A 21,261-nucleotide genomic window follows, 5' to 3' on the forward strand; every position below is an offset into this window, starting at 1 on the left:
ATGAGATGCTACTGGGAAGATAGGAAGAAAGAAACTCACTCAGAGGGGCTGTCATATTTGGTAGCAGTCCCATATCTGCCAGAATGTTCAGCTTCACCCTAATTTGTTATGCATCAACTTAATGGGTGTTAGATTTAACAGATGTCGTGAGCAAATAGTTAGAAGGCATCTAGTTCTTATTTATCACACTATTTTATTCAGTTTGAATTGCTGATTGCTGAGTGAGTTCAAGTTCAAAATGGGCAAGCAAAACTTGTAAGATTCAACTGGGAAATCCTGCTTGTACGTGGATGCTTTAGAAAGGGTGATATGCTAAGTGACTTGTGTTTTTAGAGTGACCTGTACTCAGCAGAGGGGTGAATGTGCCATCTTTCTCACAACGGTGGTGTTGGGATTAAAAGTGCTTAAACTCCTTCTGTTTGCGCTGCAGAGGAAAAATACAGGTATGCCCATATGTACTTCTCTGCATCGTACGGAATGATTTTGTAAAGTATTTAGAATAATGTGACATTTATATCTTCTTAAATCAAGTAATACTTCCTTTTAACACTCTATACTTTTTTCCCATTAAGAATCCAAACCAAAAGTGTCTGCTGATTTTGAAGACCTCTTATCTGGTCAAGGCTTTAATGCTCACAAAGACAGAAAGGGACCAAGAACAATAGCAGAAATGAGGAAAGAAGAAATGGCCAAGGAGATGGACCCTGAAAAATTAAAAGTAAGCTGAATGCTTTGGATTTGATTTCCAAATTGTTCAAGATTTTGCTTTGACTGGATTGTATAATAGTTGAATATTTAATACTTCAGAGATGTTTTACGATGCAAGCATGATACCAAGATCAGTAACAGGACCTTGTCAGTATTTGGGTTTTGCATGCCTATATTTTTCTAGAAAGCTTCAGTATCCACACAAGGGAACTGATTGTTCAAAACTGAGAAGGTGGGGATGGACTGTGTCTAAATGTAGGTAAGACTCTGTCTTGATGGTAGAGACTCCCTATTTGTGCAGGAAAATAGTGTGGGAGAAGGATTAAAACAGTTCCCCCATCTCCGTTCTCCTAAGCTCTGTGTGGGTGAAAGTTGGCATGCATTCTTCCCTCATGCTACCTGGAAATATCTCTGGCAGTAGAGAACAGTACGCAGGTTCTAGGTCTTGACCTGTGTGGGGAGCAAGGACTGGATCAGGAAAAAGGGTGGCCTTTGGCCTGCTCCCTCAGACCTTAATTCCCTCTCATCACTTTTTCATAATCAGCCAGCTTCAAACCCTTCAACAAGGTGTGGGGGCGGGGGCGGTGGGGGGCTAAGCCCACTTACCCCAGCTTCTCCCAGCAATGGCTTTGGCCATGGGGGGTCTCTAAACCCATTTTGCTCTTTTCTAATTACTGTTTAAGGGGTGAAAAGGTCTGTGATCACTATGGCAAATGAAGGTGTTTAGATGGAAGATAAGTGCAAAACTCACTATGCCTTCTGCTCCAACTCTCTTCATATGGTCTGTGGGTTCCAACTAATCACTAGTTGGAATGATTACCAGAAAAACTCATGAATAATTATTATAATTAAACTGACATTAATCTTTTATGAAGGACTAAATAGGGTCTGTCCCAATAACGGTACAAGTCTTTCATTTGGAGGATTATGAATTATGTATATAAGTTACCTAATATTTATTTTGCTAAGTTTATTCTATTTATATTGTTGAATCCTTGGGCATGTGATTCACACTAATTTCCTTGGTCACTAGCTATATCCATGTATCCCACAATTCTAATTTGGAGAGTTACAGAACAATGCTAGCTGAAGCTCCATATTCAGAAGCAGTTTTATGTATCTGTTCTTGGAGGTAACAATTTGACATTTCCATTTGATGATATCTATCTCCTGTCTTTCTGAGATTCAAAGCAAACTGGGAAGAAGCAAACTATAAACTGTTCCAATAAATAAGTATTCATGCTAGTATAGATATTCTCTTGCAGTTTGGTTTAGTACTACATTATCTATTTTCACAGATCCTTGAATGGATTGAAGGAAAGGAGAGAAACATAAGAGCCTTGTTGTCCACAATGCACACAGTACTATGGGAAGGAGAGACAAAATGGAAACCTGTGGGCATGGCAGATCTTGTTACTCCAGAGCAAGTAAAGAAGGTTTACCGGAGAGCAGTGCTTGTTGTGCATCCTGATAAAGTAAGTAATAATATTTTGTGTTAATCTGTTACCTCATGTACTAGTTTAATGATTCCCACTTGATCCATCCCTGCAATTACTTTCACCATTATCACTTTAAAACAATATGGAGCGAAGAGTCACTGCAGTTCACTGAAAATCTTTGGTGTAGCAATTATTACCAGTTGTGTGGGAGCTTAGGGAAAGTTTATTGGGATAATTTCAGAAATAGTCTGACAATGTGATATGGCTCAGTCAAGTGAATGAAAATAATAAGACCTTGCATGTTTACTAATTATGTTTCTGGTTTGAGTTTTGCAGCAAAAAAATGTTTTAAAATAAAAACTGTGGTTCATAAAACTGATATGCTTAGGCTAAGAATTAAAGTCTGATGGGTCTGGAAAAAATTAAACAAGGGGAAATGTTGATAGATTGTGTGGGCAAGGTGTGAGGTCATGGTGAACAACATTACTTTATAGCTCAAAACTATATCAATAGGTAAATACTATGCCGGCCTATTGGAAGTTGTAAGTCTATCTCCATAAGAACTACAGATTGCAATAAAGCTTATTCACTAAAGGCAAGTGAATATGTACCAGGAGCAACCACAACCTACTTCTATAGTGTCATTAAAACATACCCTATTACCCCAGGGTAAATGCTGCAAAAAAAACATGTATGCACAGATCAAAGATATGCTTGCCTTTTATGAGTAAGAATTGCCTCTAGGCAGCTAAGTAGGAAAACTTTATACTATGTTGACTGTTTCTTTTAATCTACAAATACCTGATAAGTAGATGTGGGGATATAGGCTAGAAAAGATTTTTGTCAACTCGTAACTATTCTGGGTTAATTCAGGGTTTCATGCCACCCTTTTCAGCATGCTTGCTCTTCTATGATAAGCGTAAATTATACCTACACTCTGCTATTGACTTTCTGTATGAACAGTGTCATCTTTAAGCTTATTTTAATATGTTTGTGATGTATCTTGTTTTGCTTTCTTGTAGGCTACGGGGCAGCCATATGAACAATATGCAAAGATGATTTTTATGGAGCTCAATGATGCCTGGTCAGAATTTGAAAACCAAGGCCAAAAGCCCTTGTATTAGCATACTTCCTCAGACATTGCTGTAGACCTGTGCTAGTGTTCATATAGTTCCTTGCCACAAGATTTTCACAGCTGAATTAGTATCTGGCTGGAAATTTGGAAAAAAATAAGACTAGCCCTAACACTAAAACCTTTTCGTATGGAGAGAGGGAAGGTATGGAGGCTGCTCCTTACGTATGCCATGAATTACAGATGCAAAGAGAGGAGTTCTAGAAGTTAATCTTATAGTGTTCTTTCAGGTATAAACAGGGTAGGTAAGGTTGCATTCTAGAAAACTGGGATTGCTTGTCTTGGAACAAGTGAGGTGAAATGAATGGTCTCTCTCACTACAAACCAAATAGATGCTGTGTCACTAGGAATGTGGCTTAGTCTTGAAAGTTTGTATCCAGGACAAGCTTTGTCAAAACAAAGCATAAGGATGTTCATATGTGGTTATTTGCTGTACACTAAACTCTCATAATAATTTGACCCTTCAATTACTTCTTGTAGTGTTTCTTTTTTTTAATATGACAGCTAGGCAACTGGATATGTCTTTGGCAACTTACTGCTGCCTTAAACATAGTACTGTATTTCGTGTTTCAGACAAGCAGACAGCTAGACATTTTACACCAACAAAGAATTTGGGAAGTGTCTTTAAATTATTATTTATTTATTAACATGCAAAAGCCTGTTGAAGCATTATCCCAAATCAACAGACCACTAAAGTTGTTTGCTGTTCATTATTATTAAAGTAAGGGTGAAAGAATACCTTGCAAAAAAATTCCCAGTTAAAAAACACTTTGAAACCTGCCTCTGAAACAAACTTTGCTGCCTTCTTCAGCATTGTGAAGTTATGTTCTTAATTGATTCAAATTGTATATTTAAATTGAATCAAATATCCAGTTTTTCCAGAACATTTGTGAACACAAGCTAATGTTACCATGTAGCCTCAACTTCTGGACTTCTATAGGTAACTTACTATGTTCATGTAGTTTTGTAAGATCTGAGGTGAGCAAAAAATACGAAAATTTACTTACTTACTAAAGTTATATTGGCCCAGTAAGCAATAATGTTCATATATTCACATTATGGTATCTGATGATAAAACAAAAGTATGTTCTCTCATCTAATGAAACTAATTTTACATAGCACTTTGAACTGTTTCTCCTTTTGCAGAGAAACTTATAATGGGAGTTTTATTTATTGACATTTCCTGAATGAAATCTGGTCTCTGGCTTGCATGGGGTAGATTAATATTATCTGGTATCCTCTCCTTCAAGCAGTTGATAGTTAAGTCAACGTGCAGCAACAGCCATGTGAAACTTGGTTGTTTATAGAGGTCCAATGTGTTTATAGATGCTGATTCAATATATTTCTTGAAAACCAAGTATCTACAGGCTGTTGAAGGCATCGTGCCACCTGACTCCATTAAACATTGGATCCCATTATGCAGCCGATTTCTTCATGGAGCTGTTGAATAGTAGCTACAAAAGTCACTGTATGGGGGGAAATGGTAACATGCATCTGCCTTTTTGATGTTCAACAGGTGGACAAAAAGGTTTCCACATGCAGGGAAAACTCTCTAGATGACGTGAAAATCTTGGTCAAATTGGTGTTTTAAGACAATCTGTTTTCTGTTGTTCTATTTTCTTTATAGTGGGAAACCCTTTTCTGCAGATACAGCATGTCCACCAGCCTATGTTTATTTTTATATTAAATGCCATCTTTTTGTTGTATTGATCCATTATTTATTGCCATTACTGCCAATGTGAAACAAAACACCAAGCTCTCCTTTTTATATGTACAAGATATTAAGACGTTTGAACAACTATAACAAACTGGATGTTATTTATTAACATATTATGAAATGTTTTGATCAAGTATGTGCTTGTCTATTAAAAACATTTTGAAATGTGAATCATGTTCCTGTGACTTGTTTTAATCTTTCATTCACTTCTGTAGATATTGTGTGAATTATGCTTATGAAATATAAATGGATTCAGTTAATGTAGCATCAGTTTTTGAAATTACAAAAATAACATTAGCTTTGTGCATCAGACTAATAGATCTTTTTTTAATTTTAGTATATGTGCTGCCGAAGCGAGCACTAATAGATCTTTTTTTAAAAGCCCAGGATAAATTCAAATTTTAACAAAATAAATATATCATTTAAGCTTCATCTAGTTCAGTAAAAAGGAAAAAAACTTACCCAACTTAAACACCTTCTCTAACTGCAGTGCTCTCAATGGTGCATGAAAGTGAGACCTATGTGTCAAAACTACTGAACTCAAAAGGGCTTTTCCTTTTCCTTTTGGTCCTATCTGCTCGTCAATGTTCAGGTTTACTGTTCTGACTAAAACCACTATTATAATCTCTCTTTTTTGTAAATATGCAGTATACTCAATGAACTGTGACTGGTTGAAAGCATTTGTATATATATTAAAAAGGTGAAAGAACTTTCAGTCCTTTTTATTTGTATTTTATCCTATGCAGAGAGGAAGACAAAGCGCCTTCAAAGGGGATGTTATTGAGTATATTGATATTGAGGCTGCTGTAGCAGAAGGCGAAAGAAAATAAACCCACTACTCCATGGGACTGAATAACCTGTTCCTGAATGTAATGTCTTGTGTTACCTTACAGTACAATTCTATATGTCTTCATAGGAGTAAGTCCCATTGAGTTCAGTGGAGCTTACTCCTGGGTAAGAAAGAATAGATAGCAATGCAGCTGTAAGTCATTTTTATATGCTGAGAGGAGCAAATGACTTCATTCTTATATAAACTTAAAACTATTGCTCCTCTTTCTGAACTTGCGTCTAACATTATAGAATATGTGTTTTACTGAATGCAAAAATGCTTCTAGCTGCCATGTCTCCCAGCTTTATACCATAGAAGTCAACTCCTGGGAGCCCCCACAATAAAATATTTGAGGGGGCCAGGCCCCCACAAAGTTGATAGGCATTCCTATTCAAATGGGGGGGGGGGTGCACTGCGTCATGTGATTGATTATGCGGTGCAGGGCTTACCTGGGCCCCCACAATATTTCATTCAGGTTGGCGCGTCTGCTTTATACAAAACATTGGCATTGTGGTGAAATCACTTTCGGGGGAAATTGCAGTAGGAAACAGTAGAAAGCATGAATTAGAAAGGTGTGTGGGTATATAAATATGCATGAGGACCCCAAGGAGCACTAATTAGACAATGCTTAACGCTTGATTTAAGTAATGGAAACCCCTGGCTGTACAGATGCCACCCACATTTCTAAATACAGTGGTACCTCAGGTTAAGTACTTAATTCGTTCCGGAGGTCCGTTCTTAACCTGAAACTGTTCTTAACCTGAAGCACCACTTTAGCTAATGGGGCCTCCTGCTGCTGCCGTGCTGCCGGATCACAATTTCTGTTCTCATCCTGAAGCAAAGTTCTTAACCCGAGGTACTATTTCTGGGTTAGTGGAGTCTGTAACCTGAAGCATATGTAACCCGAGGTACCACAGTATCCATGGGTGTGTGCAGTCAAAAGACTTACCCTCACTGGAAATGAATCTACATCAATGGATCCATACAAGTGTGATTTATTTGGGCGAAAAAACCAGCACGCCCACAAAATCCCAGTGACTTCTTTCGAAACTGAGGTGATGAATTGTGCATGGCTGGCATGACGGCGCTCGCTTGCTGAGGTCTTTGCTTTACTAACAGGGCCATCCTACTACGTCTGTCTGCTCTGAAGTAGGCCCCGCTGACCGCATGGGACTTACTCCCAGGGAAGTGTCTGGGATGGCAGCCCAGACTAAACAGCAAGTTAAAGTTTTTTGTTGTTTTTGTTTTTAAGATGGAGTTAATATCAGACGAGCACATGCCCGACCTCAAAACCAAGGTTTTTGCTCTGTGGGGCCTATGCTTGACCCTGAAAGTGAGATAAGAGGCCGCCCAAGCCTTTGCAATCCGAATATGCTCTGGGAGGGCAAAGGGAAATACGGGTGGATGGATCCACAAAAAGATGTTTCAACATCTGGCACAAGCAGCAGTAGGACCAGGACCAGCATTTTAAGCCATTTCTGAGGGAATTTCTGAGGGCCATTTCTGAGGGAAATTCCCCTCACTTCGACTGCCTTGGCGCCGCCCTGAGGCAGTTCATAGGCGTGAAAAGAGTCTTAGTTTCTTTTTTTAAAAAAAAAAAGAAAGTGCTGCATTTTTGTTGTTGTTCCTTCCCCCTGTGAGAAGGGGAAGGGTTAGAGCAGGAGCCACGTGAGCAGAAGGCGGAAGAAGTCGACACATTATTCTCCGCCTCCTCTGCTTCGTCGTCCAGCGAGAAAGAGAGCGCGAGCAAAAAAGGCGCCCCGCAAAAGAAAAGGAGACATGGCGGGGATTAAAGGTATCGGGCCGCTTCTCTCCTCGCGCGGCGGGTGGCCTCTGTCTCTCTTTCTCTCTCGCTCCGCTTTCCCCGCCGGCGCGGCTCTCTCGCTCCGCCGTCGCTATGGCTACCTCGCTCCCGTCCCTGCCCGGGTAAAGTTCCTCTGCAAATACGGCTAAAGGAGCCTTTCGCTGTGCAGCCCCCTCTCGGTTGTCGCCAACAACAGACTCCTCTCTGGGGCAGCGTAACTTTTTGCACCGCGCCGGCGCTGGGTCTCTTCCTCCTCCTTCCTACGCCCTTTTCCAGGGTGTGGATGTGAAGCACGCGGGGTGGGGAATCCGGAGGCGCCGGCGAGGGCAGGGCTCTTTTCGCTGGAGCAACTGCCGAGAAGGGCTCTGGCCGGTCACATTTTGCTGAAAATTCCTTTCCCTTGAAGCCTATTTAAAAGTTCAGGAATTTTCCCAGCTGCTGTGACCTACCCCAAACCATTGTTTTACATGCGATCGGGTTTGATTTGAAAGCAAAAAAAGAAACCCACTATAGTTCTTAGCAGTGCTTTTCTTATAAAAAAATATATGTTTATGGGTACTCTCATTTTCCTACTCATTGAAATACTGCCCCTCAAAGGGGGTCAAACTTAGATTCACAAAATTTTTAGGGGTGTGCGTCCCCCCCCCCAGAAAAAAGCACTGGTTATTACAAACTTTTGGACTTTTTGTTTATTGTAGTCACCAAGGCAATGAGTATACAGCTCATGCGGAGTGTGGTACTTCACTAAGTTTAAAATCTCTCCATCCCAATTGCAGAAGTATAATTTAAGTGATCAGTGAAACCCTTTAAAAAAGAAAATACCAGCAAGAGGGTCCCATCCTGGAAGTATGGCTGTCGAAAGTGAAACAAACGTTATTTACTTACTTCATAAGATTTATACACCTCTTTATAGTAAAAACAAACAATCTTCAAAGTGGTTTGCAAAAAACAAAACAAAACAGTAAAATCAAGGAAAATTCCACAAACCCTACTTTAAAACACACAAAAGTTAAAATACTAAAGCATTGAAATTACCTCGCCTTTCTCTGCATCCAGATAGGCTTGTCTAAATGCAAGAAGTAGTGACCGCCACCAATTTGGGATAACTTTTAAGGAAGAGAAGACAAAGTCATGGAGGATCAGGCTGTCAGTGGATACTAGCAAGTGGTGGTGGTGGCAGCAGCGGGGAGAGCTCTTGCACCCAGGTCCTGGTTCTGGGCTTCCCATAGGCATCCCATTGGCCACTGAAGAGGATGTTGGGGCATTGGTCTGATCCATCAGGCTCCTCATATTCTTAAGGTAGATCAGAATATACTGGTAGATCTCTGGGTGATATGCATTAGATTACTAATGGCAGCAACAAGGTGATTTCCACTCCACCCCTATGTAGGCTGCTGAAATGAAGAAAGCTAGCCAGGAGTGGATTTTTTTTACATGAAATGACTGTGAGCTCAGTTATGTTCTGGTACTAGAAAGAAATTCCTAGGTTCAGGAGGCACTTTGGTATTTAATTCTAACTTTTTTTGTTTTTAATTGGCTCTGATTGGAGTTCCAGTAAAAAACAAAGTAGATCCAACAAGCCTGAATTCTGACCACCTCTTGAGATCAAATATCTGCTGTATCAGGAGGCTACACCTTTAACTGTAATGTTGGATCACTTTGTGAATTAAACTGCACAGACTGTGATTATACAAATGAATGTTAAGCGTGTTAGTGATGTCATTCTTTTTATTTCCACTTGTGTAGCCCTGGTTGGCTTATCGTTCACTGGAGCTATGGGTCTGACGTTTCTTGTATTGGGGTGTGCACTGGAAAGTTACGGGTAAGACTGAATTAATACGAGATATATCACTGTTCTATGTTGTGTGATGGTTCCAAGCATGCTTATTTGGAATGAAATCCTTAAGCAAGCAGTTTATGAACGCAGCTTGAATTCTTTTTTCATTCTAACGCCTTTCAGATGATTGAGGGAAATGAGCGGCATCAGAGATTGTGTGGGAGAGCAGTCTGACAGCTGAGAAGGAAAATGAGGGTAGTTTGGTAAACCTTTGCTAAAGCAGTGGGTGTTGAGGAATAGAAATTGGCATGTCAGAGAGAGAAGATGCAGTAGAATGCTAAAAGGTTCACAGATTAGAATCTGAGCTGATACGAAGATAGGAGATGACAAGGGATGCGGGTGGCGCTGTGGTCTAAACCACTGAGCCTCTTCGGCTTGCTGATCAGAAGGTCGGCGTTTCGAATCCCTGTGACAGGGTGAGCTCTGTCCCAGCTCCTGCCAACCTTGCAGTTCAAAAGCATGCCAGTGCAAGTAGATAAATGGGTATCCCTCAGTGGGAAGGTAAACGGCTTTCCCATGCGCTCTGTTTTCCGTCACGGTGTCCTGTTGCACCAGAAGCAGTCATGCTGGCCACATGACCTGGAAAGCTGTCTGTGAACAAACGCCGGCTCCCTCGGCCTGAAAGCGAGATGAGCGCCGTAACCCCATAGTCACCTTTGACTGGACTCAACCATCCAGGGGTCCTTTACCCTTTTTTTAAAGAGATGAAACTGCAGAAAACAAGGGGCAAAGAAGGGAGGAGGAAGAAAATGCAGTTGGGCTGGAAAACTGAGTATCCTGAAGTGAGTGGAAGAACAAATGTATATGGCCCTAGATTTATACTTCAGTGACTTTTTCCTATGTACATTGGTACGTCTGGATATGAATTTAATTCGTTCCGGAGGTCCATTCTTACCCCGAAACATTTGCATCCAGAGGCGCCTGTTCTGCGCAGGCGTGCGTGACCGTAACCCGCTTCTGCATAGGTGCGGGCGGCGGAAACCTTTCCGTCACTTCCGGGTTTGTCGCGTGCGTATCCTGAAGTATTTGCAAAGGGGACAGTACGTAACCCGAGGTTCCACTGTATATAATTATGTGTATATTTCTGTGCTCAGCTGTTATGATTTCAGAGGATGATAATAGGTTGTGCATAAAATTCATTTTAAACGGCATTAACTTCTCTCATCTTTTGTGTTTATCATTCTGCAGCGTCTACTGGCCTTTATTTGTTTTGATATTTTACTTCATAAGTCCTATTCCCCACTTCATCACAAAAAGAGTAAGCGATGATACTGATGCCGCAAGCAGTGCCTGCAGGGAGCTGGCATGTTTCTTCACGACTGGAATTGTGGTTTCTGCCTTTGCGTTTCCTATTATCCTTGCACGCGTTGAAGTGGTAAGGTCTTATCACAAGAAAAGTTTATATGTCACCTTTTGACCCCTCACAGTCCTGGACAAAATACAAAATACAAAATACATCCCACTCTTCTGATTGCTCCATTAGCACAAGCATTTCAGCTTGCCAGTTGGAATGGACCCCCCCCCAAAAAAATCTTTCCCCTGTATGCTGTTCCCTCACATTCAGTCAAATTTTGGGGGGGAGGAAGCTTGGCACTCAAGCAGAAGTCCTTGCACAGGGCTTCTTCTGATGAGAGTCATTAGGTAAATCCCACACCCTGTTTTTCTGGTGTATGGCACATTGCTTTGCAGATAAACACTTCACAAAATGAGTCATCTTAATAATGTCTTCTGGTTAAGTTGCTGCTCACAGTAAACCAGACACAGCACCAAGCATAATTTCACAAATGTCACTGTGAGTGATGCTGCTGCCCCCTTTTTTTAAAAGAGAAGTTTACATTAAAAAAAATAATTGCTCAGCACTGTAAATAGAAATACTGGGTGAAGCCACTTCTAACTTCTCAGTTGAGGGGTAGGCTGCTGCTGCACCGTGGGTGTTGAGGAAGGCCGCTCCTTCCTGTAGGCCCACTCCACCAGGCCTAGGAGGCGGGGCCCACACCCGCCACCGCTACAGCTTTAAGGACACTGGTGCTGCTGCAGCAAATGTTTAAAATGTTTTTATATGTTTTAAAGTGTTTTAAAGGGGTTTTTACTTTTTACTTTGTTGTACCACCGTGAACGGTGGTTTTTATTGATGTATTTTTATTTTGTTCCGTTTTATTTTGGTTTGGGGTTGGATATTGAGTGGGGTGGGGATTGGTTTTGTTTGGTATAATTGTTTTTGGTTTGGTTTGTTTTTCTATTTTGTAAATGGAGGTTGGTATGAGGCTTGGGATTGCTACCGTGGTGGGGCGAGGGAGGTATGGCAGTGGGGGCAGATGTCATAGGCGAAGGGGATCGAGATACGGATATGCTCGTACCCCTTCCAATCTGCGCCCCATCCCGAGGGACGAGGGTAGGGTGAGCAAGGATTACTCACCTCCGTCACTGGTGTTGTGCAATGCCAGGTCCATAGGCAACAAAACCGCCACCCTGCGAGATTTCTTCACCTCGCAGGGGGTTGACCTGGCTTGTGTGACGGAGACCTGGTTGCGCAAAGGGGAAACTGTTACCTTACGAGAGATGGCGCCCCCGGGTTTCTCCGTCCTCCACCAGTCGCAGACTGTGGGCCGGGGGGGGAGGGGTGGCATTATTAATCCGGGAAGATTGTCCTTTCAGGACTCTACCATCGCCATCGATCCCTGGCATTGAATGTGTTGGCCTAGTGTGGGGCTCCGAGGTGAGCTTGGCTGTCTGGCTGGTGTACCGGCCACCTAGCGCACCAGCAGCCACCCTGTCAGGCCTGCTAGAGGCGGTGGCCGGCTGGGCCTTGGAGTTCCCTAACCTATTGGTATTGGGGGACTTCAACGTCCATGCTGATGCCACTCCCTCCTCACAGGCTATGGACCTGGTGTCTTCCATGGCGACACTAGGGCTCTCCCAGTTTGTTTCAGGCCCCACACATCAAGCAGGCCACACGCTGGATCTGATCTTTGGCGTCGGTATAGATGTGATCATGTCTCCTTCGATGAAGGTGCCATGGTCTGATCACTACGCTCTGAAAGCCAGGATTGATTTTCCACCCCCACCCTGCTTAGGTGGCGAGCCAATTTGGGCTCACCCGCAGAGGCTGATGGACCCTGATAGATTCCATCAGGCCTTGCGGGACCTTGCTCCCCCTGGCGACTCATTGACTGAGCTTGTTGAGGGCTGGAATATCCAGCTCCTGGCAGCCATCGATGAGATCGCACCTAAGCGCCCTCTGCGACCCCGCAGAAACCGGGCTCCCTGGTTTACCGAGGAGCTTCGGAAAATGAAGCGGGACCTCAGACGGCTAGAGCGAGTATGGCGGGGTGCCCGTGACAGAGCCTCAAGAACATCTTATAGGGTTTTTATGAAAACCTACGAGATGGCAGTGAAGGCAGCTAAGAAGTCCTACTTCTCGGCCTCCATTGCCTCCGCTAGCTCTCACCCAGCGCAATTATTTAGTATAATTAGGTCTTTAACGTCACATGAAGGACAGTCAAATTTAAATAACAATTTGACACACAGCTGTGAGGCATTTGCGAGTTTTTTTGCGGAGAAGGTCCTGTTGCTCCGCCATGACCTCCCTGCCAATTTGGATACAATAAAGGAACTGGAGGCCCCTCGACTGTCCTCGGGTCCAGTATTTGACCACTTTGACCGGATATCCCCAGCCGATGTGGATAGACTCCTCCAAGCTGGAAAGCCCACCACCTGTCCTCTTGACCCGTGCCCGTCTTGGCTGATTAGAGCGTGTCCAGACGAGGTGCGGGCCCCCCTGGGGGATATCATCAATTTGTCCCTTGACACCGGGATATTCCCAGGGGAACTGAAGGAGGCAGTGGTGCGCCCGCTCTTAAAGAAAACATCATTAGATCCCTTAGATCTATCCAATTACCGCCCGGTTCCGAATCTTCCATTCCTGGGTAAGGTGATTGAGAGAGTGGTTGCTGAACAGCTTGGTAGGTTTCTGGATGAAACATCGGCTCTGGATCCATTCCAGTCCAGCTTCTGCGCCGGTCATGGGACCGAGACGGCTCTGGTCGCCCTAACAGATGATCTCCGCAGGCAGCTGGATTGAGGCGGGTCGGGGCTGCTGATTCTTCTAGACCTGTCAGCAGCCTTCGACATGGTCGATCATGAACTCCTGGACCACCGCCTTGCCGACGTGGGGATTCAGGGCACAGTCCTTCAATGGCTGCGCTCGTTTCTCTCTGGTCGGGGACAGTGGGTGGCGCTTGGGGGGGAATTGTCATCGCGCCACTCCTTGGTGTGTGGAGTGCCTCAGGGTGCGATTCTCTCCCTGATGCTTTTTAACATCTTTATGCGCCCCCTTGCCCAGCTTGTCCGGAGTTTTGGGCTGGGTTGCCATCAATATGCCGATGACACCCAACTCTATCTGTTGATGGATGGCCATCCTGACTCGGCCCCAGACACACTGACCAGATGTCTGGAAGCTGTGGCTGGATGGTTATGTGGGAGCCGGTTGAAGTTAAATCCTTCAAAGACAGAGGTCCTCTGGCTGGGACGGGGCGATATGGGATTGAGGGGGCAACTCCCATCTCTTGCGGGGGTGCAATTAGTGCCAGCATCGTCCGTTAAGAGTTTGGGTGTAATCTTCGATACCTCCCTATGGAGGCGCAGATTACATCTATAACAAAGGCAGCATTTTTTCATCTCCGCCAAGCTAAGCAGTTGGCTCCTTATCTCTCTCGCCCTGACCTAGCCACTGTGATCCACGCGACGGTCACCTCCAGACTGGATTATTGTAACTCGCTCTACGTGGGGCTACCCTTGAGACTGACCCAGAAACTCCAGCAGGTGCAGAATGCCGCGGCGAGACTCCTTATGGGGTCTTCGCTGCAAGATCACATTCATCCGGTACTATACCAGCTGTACTGGCTCCCGGTGGAGTACAGCATCAGGTTTAAGGTGCTGGTTTTAACCTTTAAAGCCCTATACGGCCTAGGACCCTCGTACCTACGGGACCGCCTCTCCTGGTATGTCCCACAGAGGAACTTAGGGTCTGCAAATAAAAACATCTTGAAGATCCCAGGCCACAGAGAGGTTAGGCTGGCCTCAACTAGAGCCAGGGCCTTCTCGGCCGTGGCTCCAATCTGGTGGAACGCTCTGTCACAAGAGACTAGGGCCCTGTGGGACTTGACATCTTTCCGCAGGGCCTGCAAGACAGAGCTGTTCCACCAGGCCTTTGGTCAGGGCGCAGCCTGACCCCCCTCCTCTGGCAGTCTGCACAGAATTTTGCTTAATGGTTGCCATCAATTTGATTTTAATTAATTTTTATAATGAAATGTTTTTAGAATCGTTGAATTATTTTGATTGTTGTTAGCCGCCCTGAGCCCAGCTTCGGCTGGGGAGGGCGGGATATAAATAATAATAATAATAATTATTATTATTATTATTATTATTATTATTATTATTATTATCCCAACACCTTTCCAGGCCCTCTCAGGAATCCAGAGAGGCCTGGATGCTTCTGGTTCTTGAGGTGCCCAGCCATAATATCAAAATGTCAATACATGAAAACATAAAAAGCACTAAAAAGAGTGCAGCATTAAATAAGTTATTTAACAAATGCTGCTTCTAACATATGCCTTTTACCAAATCACCTCTTGCTTAAATTTTCAGCTGTGTGATAGTGTCACATTTAGGTCCAGTGTGCATAAAAGCAAGTTGTCAAATGCCAAAAAATTAACAAGTGACTAAATATAAGCCCCCCTTTGAACTTGTAGCCCAAGCCAAACAGCCTTGGATTTGCCCTGCCCTTGCGGTTACAGTTCTGAATGAGGAAGTTGCTGTTATTGCCATTAATTTCTTTAGTCCCATATCTCTGGGCTCAGACCCTGACATGCACTGGGGATGGAACCCAGAGGTACTGTGAATGACTGTGATTGTAGCTGACTCAGCCAGTGTTGAAAAAAAAGTGCTGGGTGTGAGGCAGACACAGATGCTAATAACTTCCTTATTCACATTGTCTCTGGGAATCCAGCATGAACACGAGAGGGCAAAAAGTTTCTGGTGAGCTGTGCTGTGTGTGTGTGTGTGTGTACATGCAGCTGTCAACTCCTTCACTCCTGACCTTCATGTGTTTAGTGTTAAGGCCTGAAGAGGGCTTCTTAAGTGCACTTGGCTGAACCCCCATTTTTCCCTCAGACTGAAGCAGACTGATAAGTTTTTAGTGGTCTTCTTGCATTGTTTACATGCATTCTGGTTCATTTCCTTTTGAAAACTTTATTTCGCAGTAAGGTTTTCACGTGAATAAACCACTGGTTGTGCGGGTGCAATTCTCTGCAGTAAATGTTTTCTAGCTGCAGTCTAGAGGAGCGTAAACACCTAGCTGAACTTACGGGGGTTTAGGTGTAGTTAACACACACCGGATTGCACTGTCTGGCTTTGATGACGGGAGCACCTTTATATGCCCACCTGTGCTTGCAAGTATGCATAGCAGGACTTCATACTGCTTTCCATTATCTGCCTGGCAACTTTTCCAAATCCACAGCGAGCAGGAAGGTAGAAGGAGGTGCTACATGTTGCGATTACTGATATCTGCAGTTGCTCACCTTCCATGCTTTAAGAAAGCGAACTATTACCTGCTTTAATGCTTGACTCCTCTGAATTATTTTTTGGTGTTTGTGTTAGCTATCGCAGATGCTGTTTTGGCTTTCATTCAGGTATTCCTCTCTATCCACTTCCATACCAGCAGGAGTGAGTTCAGCAACATCAGTAGGCGAGAGCTGCTGCCCTTGCATGTTGTTATTGTGCTCTGTTCTCCTTCCTCTGTTGGTTGCCTGTGACAAGATAGGCTAATGACAACCATACTGGGCTAAGGACAGTCATACTGGGCAGCAAAATGCTTGGTGATGCTGGCTGGCTGTCTTGCTTGCAGTGTCCAGTTAGAAATCCTTTGAAACTCCAGTCTCCAATCTCTTACTGTTCTTAAAACATCCCTCCCATTCACAAATGGTGAACAGTCTGTTTCACCCAATTTACATTTCTATCTTGTTTACTGTTCTGTTTGCTCTCATTCACTTTGGGACCTTAATAGGACAGGTTAAGATAAGTGATTTTTTTGTTGTTGTTGCACTTGACTTTGCCTTAATGATTAAGCCACGGTGCTTTGTTACCAGAGTAGAAGCACGTAAAGACATATTTATATCTTTCTCATATCTAGTAGTGTTCTCCCTGGTTTCCTTACTCCTGAGCCCTTAGTTGAGGTTCCATAAACTTTTTATGTCTAGAATTCTCCTTTCCAAGATCTTATCTAATTTATTTTCCAGTAATAATTCTACAGTCATACCTCGGGTTACAAATGTGATCCGTGTGGGAGGCACTTTCACAACCCACAGCGCCATGTCTGCGCACGTGTGTGACGCGATTTGGCACTTCTGCACATGTGCGTGATGTCATTTTGCGTTTATGCGTAAGCACCAAAACACGAAAACGCACAACCCACAGTGTTCGTAACCCGAGGTATGACTGTATACATCTTCCGCTACTTAGTCCATTTCCCTTTGTTAAGAATGTTAAATAAGAATAAATAATACAGTCCGACCACTAGAGAGAGCTCTAATTCCTTTTCTTACCAAACAATGTTTTGCTAAAGGCTGAAGATTGTAAAACATCTGGAAATGCAGAAACCATGGGTGGGAGGAACATTTTTACAGGTTTTTGGTGAAATAAAATCTGTACAATACATATAAAACCCAAAATTACTTTACTGGAAGAGCTTAAAGTGAATAATGGCTAAGCCAATAGAATTTTATTTGCTGATCTATATGGCATATTTATGAAATGTAAAAATATAAGTTCTGCGCAGCACAGTGCTTTGAAGTAAACTGCACAGAGTTCTGTGAGACTTATTTGCTCCGAAGTACAGTAGATCTTTATAGGTTTGCAGCATCAATTGTATTGAAACAATATTTCTCAATAGTGCCAGTGCTAGAGATGGAATTTTGAAAGTTACTGCTTCCAAAGGTATTTAGGTATATCTTAGTTTTTGTTAGTTGAGAAAACTTAAATAAAATACTGTGGTAGTTTGTGTTATGGGTCTATAACTTTAACAAATAATAAAACCATGTAATAAAACCTACATTTTGTTTACTACAATCATTAGCTTCTAGCTTTTTTAGGTGCTTTTATATAAAAAAAGACTGCTAGCAGTAATAGAATCATAGAATCATAGAGTTGGAAGAGACCACAAGGGCCATCGAGTCCAACCCCCTGCCAAGCAGGAAACACCATCAATAATACCATTTTATTTTTATTTTTTAAAAAACTTGCATATTTTTAGAAAGTTCAGAAAACCTATAATATAATCAAGAAGTAGCATTAATATGTATATTGAGCCAAGCAGGGTTACTATAAAATTTATATCATCAACTTTTAAAAATGGGCTGCTTCCTTGGATCATTGTTCTCAATCTTCCATGTCTGCTTTTTGCTTAATAGTTTGCATGTTTTCAAACAATATTGGTTTGCGTCCCCTGATGCACAAGATCAGGAATCGAAGGCTCATTGAGAAGCACAAGAGATTAGTGACTGTGTTGTCCAAACATCTTTCTGCCTTCCTTGTTGCAGGAACTCAATGTTCCCAGGTTGACCAGATTTGTTGCACATACTTGCATTTGAAAGTAGTTTTCCAGCACCAAGTTCTGAGAATAATGCTTGGTGGACCTGTAATCCTATGCCCATTTTTCTGGGAGCAAGCACTATTGAATTCATGGGACTTATTTTTGAGTAGACAGATGGAGGATTGCCCTATTAGTAATCTAGAGCAATAACAATGGAATAATAACATAACAGTTTAAATTTATTTTAGCTGTAAGAGATTTACAAGTGTAAATTCTTTTTAATATTATTTAAAAACATTGTCTTTTCAAAACCATTTTACTCACAATTCAAAGATAAATGATGTCATATTTGTCTTTATTTTATCAGTTTCACCCAAATATTAGTTTGGCCAAGGTGGCAAAGAGAAGCAATGTGTGGACAGTGGGAGTTCCAGGCCTTCATAGTTCTAGTAATGGGGGCAGACTTTTAATTTGCTCTTTTGAGAAGACTATGGCTGGCTGCCGCTAAATTACTCTAAATTATTTTCCCCTTCCATTGTGGATGAGCTTGAAAAATTATCACTGAACATCTTGTAAACTTTTCATGAACTGCTATCTCGACCAGTTTTACTGTACTCATAAAGGACAAATAATTGTTTATATATATATCACTGCATTTTAGCGAAATGTTTAATTAGTTCCTGTAATGACTACTTAGGTATGTAACAATTTCAGATTACATTAGTTTCCTTGGTACTCAAAATTTACTGTTTGATCGTAAGCGCTTTTAGCATCCTGATGTTGTATTTCTTTGTATGTGTCTAATGCTCAAAGTAGGGTGCATTTTCTATCAATGAATAGAGAGTAAATCCTTCTTCTTATTCACTTTGTATTTCAGATCAAGTGGGGAGCTTGTTGCCTTGTTCTGGCTGGAAATGCAGTAATTTTCATTACCATTTTAGGCTTTTTTGTTCTATTTGGAAGAGGAGATGATTTTTCCTGGGAACAGTGGTAGACTTCACTATGGATTTTCATATGGATCTGCACTTTAGGGCTTACAGGGAGCTTTACTATGACACGGATCTTAGAGTGCATTGTATGTATGTATGTATGTATGTATGTGTATACACGCATACGCATATGATGACATATATTATTTGCATGCATTAATAGCTTTACACTATTGCAAGGCTTCCCAAACTTAGATCTCCAGCTGTTTTTGGACTACAATTCCCATCATCTCTGACCACTGGTCCTGCTAGCTAGGGATGATGGGAGTTGTAGTCCAAAACCAATGGGCGAAACCATGCACTATTGGATATGGGTCCGCTTTTTGTATCTAGTGCCAGCCTAACACAGGGTAAATGTATTGCCTTTTAAGTACTAGTCTTTCTATTTAGTTGGATACATGCAACTTGCTGCAATTTGTGAGAATTTTTTGGACTGCAACCTACATTTTGCAAATTGGGTCTGTCTTGCAGGTTAGATGAATTTGTAGTGATGTGGAGTTTCGTTTCAACACTTAAATTTGATACAACATTTGCTTTTTAAAAACAAAACAATCCTGACGTACAGAAAAAAAGGTATTGAAATTATATTAAATGCAAAAAAAGTTTCATTTTGCCAAAGTGCTGAAATAACTGTAGTAAGCATTTCTTTGTGACAATAGCACAAAGACATTTTAATGGTAATGTTTGTAAAATACTCAGACTATTCGATTCTTAAATTACTCAGGGTTTGTAATGCTTTGGATACAGTCTTGAAGAGCTTTTGCATGAGTGAGAAAATGGGATACAATCCTGCAGATGCATTTCATGCATTGACAGTTCTATTCTGTGTTGCTGGAAGTTTTGAGATAATTAATTTTAAAAGTAGTTTTAGCTCTGGTAAGAGTAGAGGTATGAAAAATTAACGCTGCCCTCCTCTACACGTTTGCTTGGGAGTAACCCAGACACAAGTTTACTCTACTGAAGACAGTGGGATTTACTCCTGAGTCAACATGCATAGGGTTAGGTTGTGAAGTTGCCTTATAAATTATGCTGCAGCAAAAAAAAGAGAGAAGGAATAGAAATTTAGCTTTGATCTTCTTTTCCTGGTGTTCCAAAAGTCTGTCTTTCACCATCATTTTCAGATAATACAGAATACACCTTTTTTAAAGGTGGCATGATAAAGGCAAATGATAATGTTCACTTTCTGGCGCAGGGATGGGTATCCCACAGCCTCTGGCCTTATTTCACAGGGCCTTTAACCTGATTTAATATGGGTATTCAAAAGAGTGTGCCTTGCCTTGCTTTGGGATCTGCCCCTCCAAAACTGACTTTGGTCGCACCCACCTTGACCGAGTGTGACCTTCAAAAGGAGATAGGTTTTGCCATCTCTGTTCTAAAAGGTGCTTTACTCTTTAAAGTGGGAACACAAGTTATTTTATAGGTGAGATATAGTGATGAAAGTTCCCACCCCCCATTTAATGTGCAAACTCAAATTACTATTTGTGGTGGTGTGAAATAAGAGTTATTGCAAGGGTTATAAAGGTTCCTGTGAGCCTGATATTATTTGGCTCCAAGCTTGTCATCCTGCCAGTATCTGTGACCATTTATGTTAGCGATTTTCATTATATAGTAAAAAAAAAAAAAAGTATTGTGGTACCCTAAATACTCATAGTAATCTTACTCCAAAGTGCCTTTCTCCAAGATTATTGTGTTCTGCAGGAGGCATGTGCATCAAAGCCATGCTGCATGTATTTGATAAATATTGCTTTGCATTCTCTTGTTGACGATGTTTCATATACAGCATATATGAACTTTTGTAACCTTTGTAATTTATGTCATTTGAAGTACTGGAATTGCACAGTATTAGAATACATTTGTGAATGTATTTTTTAAAAACTCAATAAAATTTTACTTCAAAGTCTTTTTTGTGGCGTGTCTTCTGAATTATTGTGTCCCTTTTGATTTCATAACAAATTAAAAGAAGTAAGGACTGCACTGACCTTGATCTGTGGAAAGTAAAATATAAATGCAAGTAAAAAACTTACTGTAAGTGCAGTAAAATGAAATTCCCCAAAAGACATGGCTCTACCAATGTGGGCAGCAGTTTTTGCCTAGTAAACATAACAAGCTCAGTTAAAAGTACTTCCCATTATATAATGTTTGGCACTTATCACTTCTGACAAGAGAAACCTTATAAGAACTGTTTATCTAAACTTGCCTTTAATGCAACACAAACAGGT

At 41.8% G+C, this 21,261-nt stretch overlaps 2 protein-coding genes and 1 long non-coding RNA gene across 7 annotated transcripts in view; 2 read left to right on the top strand and 1 right to left on the bottom strand.

Annotated features, from left to right (window-relative positions):
• Positions 1-5,167, top strand: part of DNAJC6 (DnaJ heat shock protein family (Hsp40) member C6) — a 51,674-nt gene extending 46,507 nt beyond the window's left edge. For all 5 annotated transcript variants that reach the window (XM_081867146.1, XM_081867143.1, XM_081867142.1 and 2 more), the window contains 3 exons: positions 573-718; positions 2,007-2,183; positions 3,170-5,167. In XM_081867146.1, coding sequence (XP_081723272.1) covers positions 573-718; positions 2,007-2,183; positions 3,170-3,271 — 425 coding nt within the window. In that variant the 3' untranslated portion in view covers positions 3,272-5,167. The remainder of the gene's footprint in view (positions 1-572; positions 719-2,006; positions 2,184-3,169) is intronic.
• Positions 1-7,328, bottom strand: part of LOC309344659 — a 135,506-nt gene extending 128,178 nt beyond the window's left edge. The window contains exon 1 of the long non-coding RNA XR_014157812.1: positions 6,775-7,328. This is a non-coding gene — a long non-coding RNA (uncharacterized lncRNA). The remainder of the gene's footprint in view (positions 1-6,774) is intronic.
• A 132-nt stretch (positions 7,329-7,460) lies between these two features.
• Positions 7,461-20,944, top strand: LEPROT (leptin receptor overlapping transcript). The gene is made up of 4 exons (XM_081867280.1): positions 7,461-7,620; positions 9,376-9,451; positions 10,655-10,841; positions 18,931-20,944. The coding sequence occupies exons 1-4, from the start codon at positions 7,605-7,607 to the stop codon at positions 19,045-19,047; spliced, it is 396 nt and encodes a 131-aa protein (XP_081723406.1). The 5' UTR covers positions 7,461-7,604; the 3' UTR covers positions 19,048-20,944.
• Positions 20,945-21,261: the final 317 nt, after the last annotated feature.

This window comes from Podarcis erhardii (genome assembly GCF_964252035.2).
Source record: "Podarcis erhardii genome assembly, chromosome: 6".
NCBI lineage: Eukaryota > Metazoa > Chordata > Lepidosauria > Squamata > Lacertidae > Podarcis > Podarcis erhardii.

Bases quoted from the DNA above. Each gene is read 5' to 3' on its own strand.
- LEPROT (XM_081867280.1), top strand. The intron at 9,452-10,654 runs GTAAGACTGAAT...ATCATTCTGCAG, and splicing joins TGTGCACTGGAAAGTTACGG to CGTCTACTGGCCTTTATTTG. The intron at 10,842-18,930 runs GTAAGGTCTTAT...TTTGTATTTCAG, and splicing joins TCCTTGCACGCGTTGAAGTG to ATCAAGTGGGGAGCTTGTTG.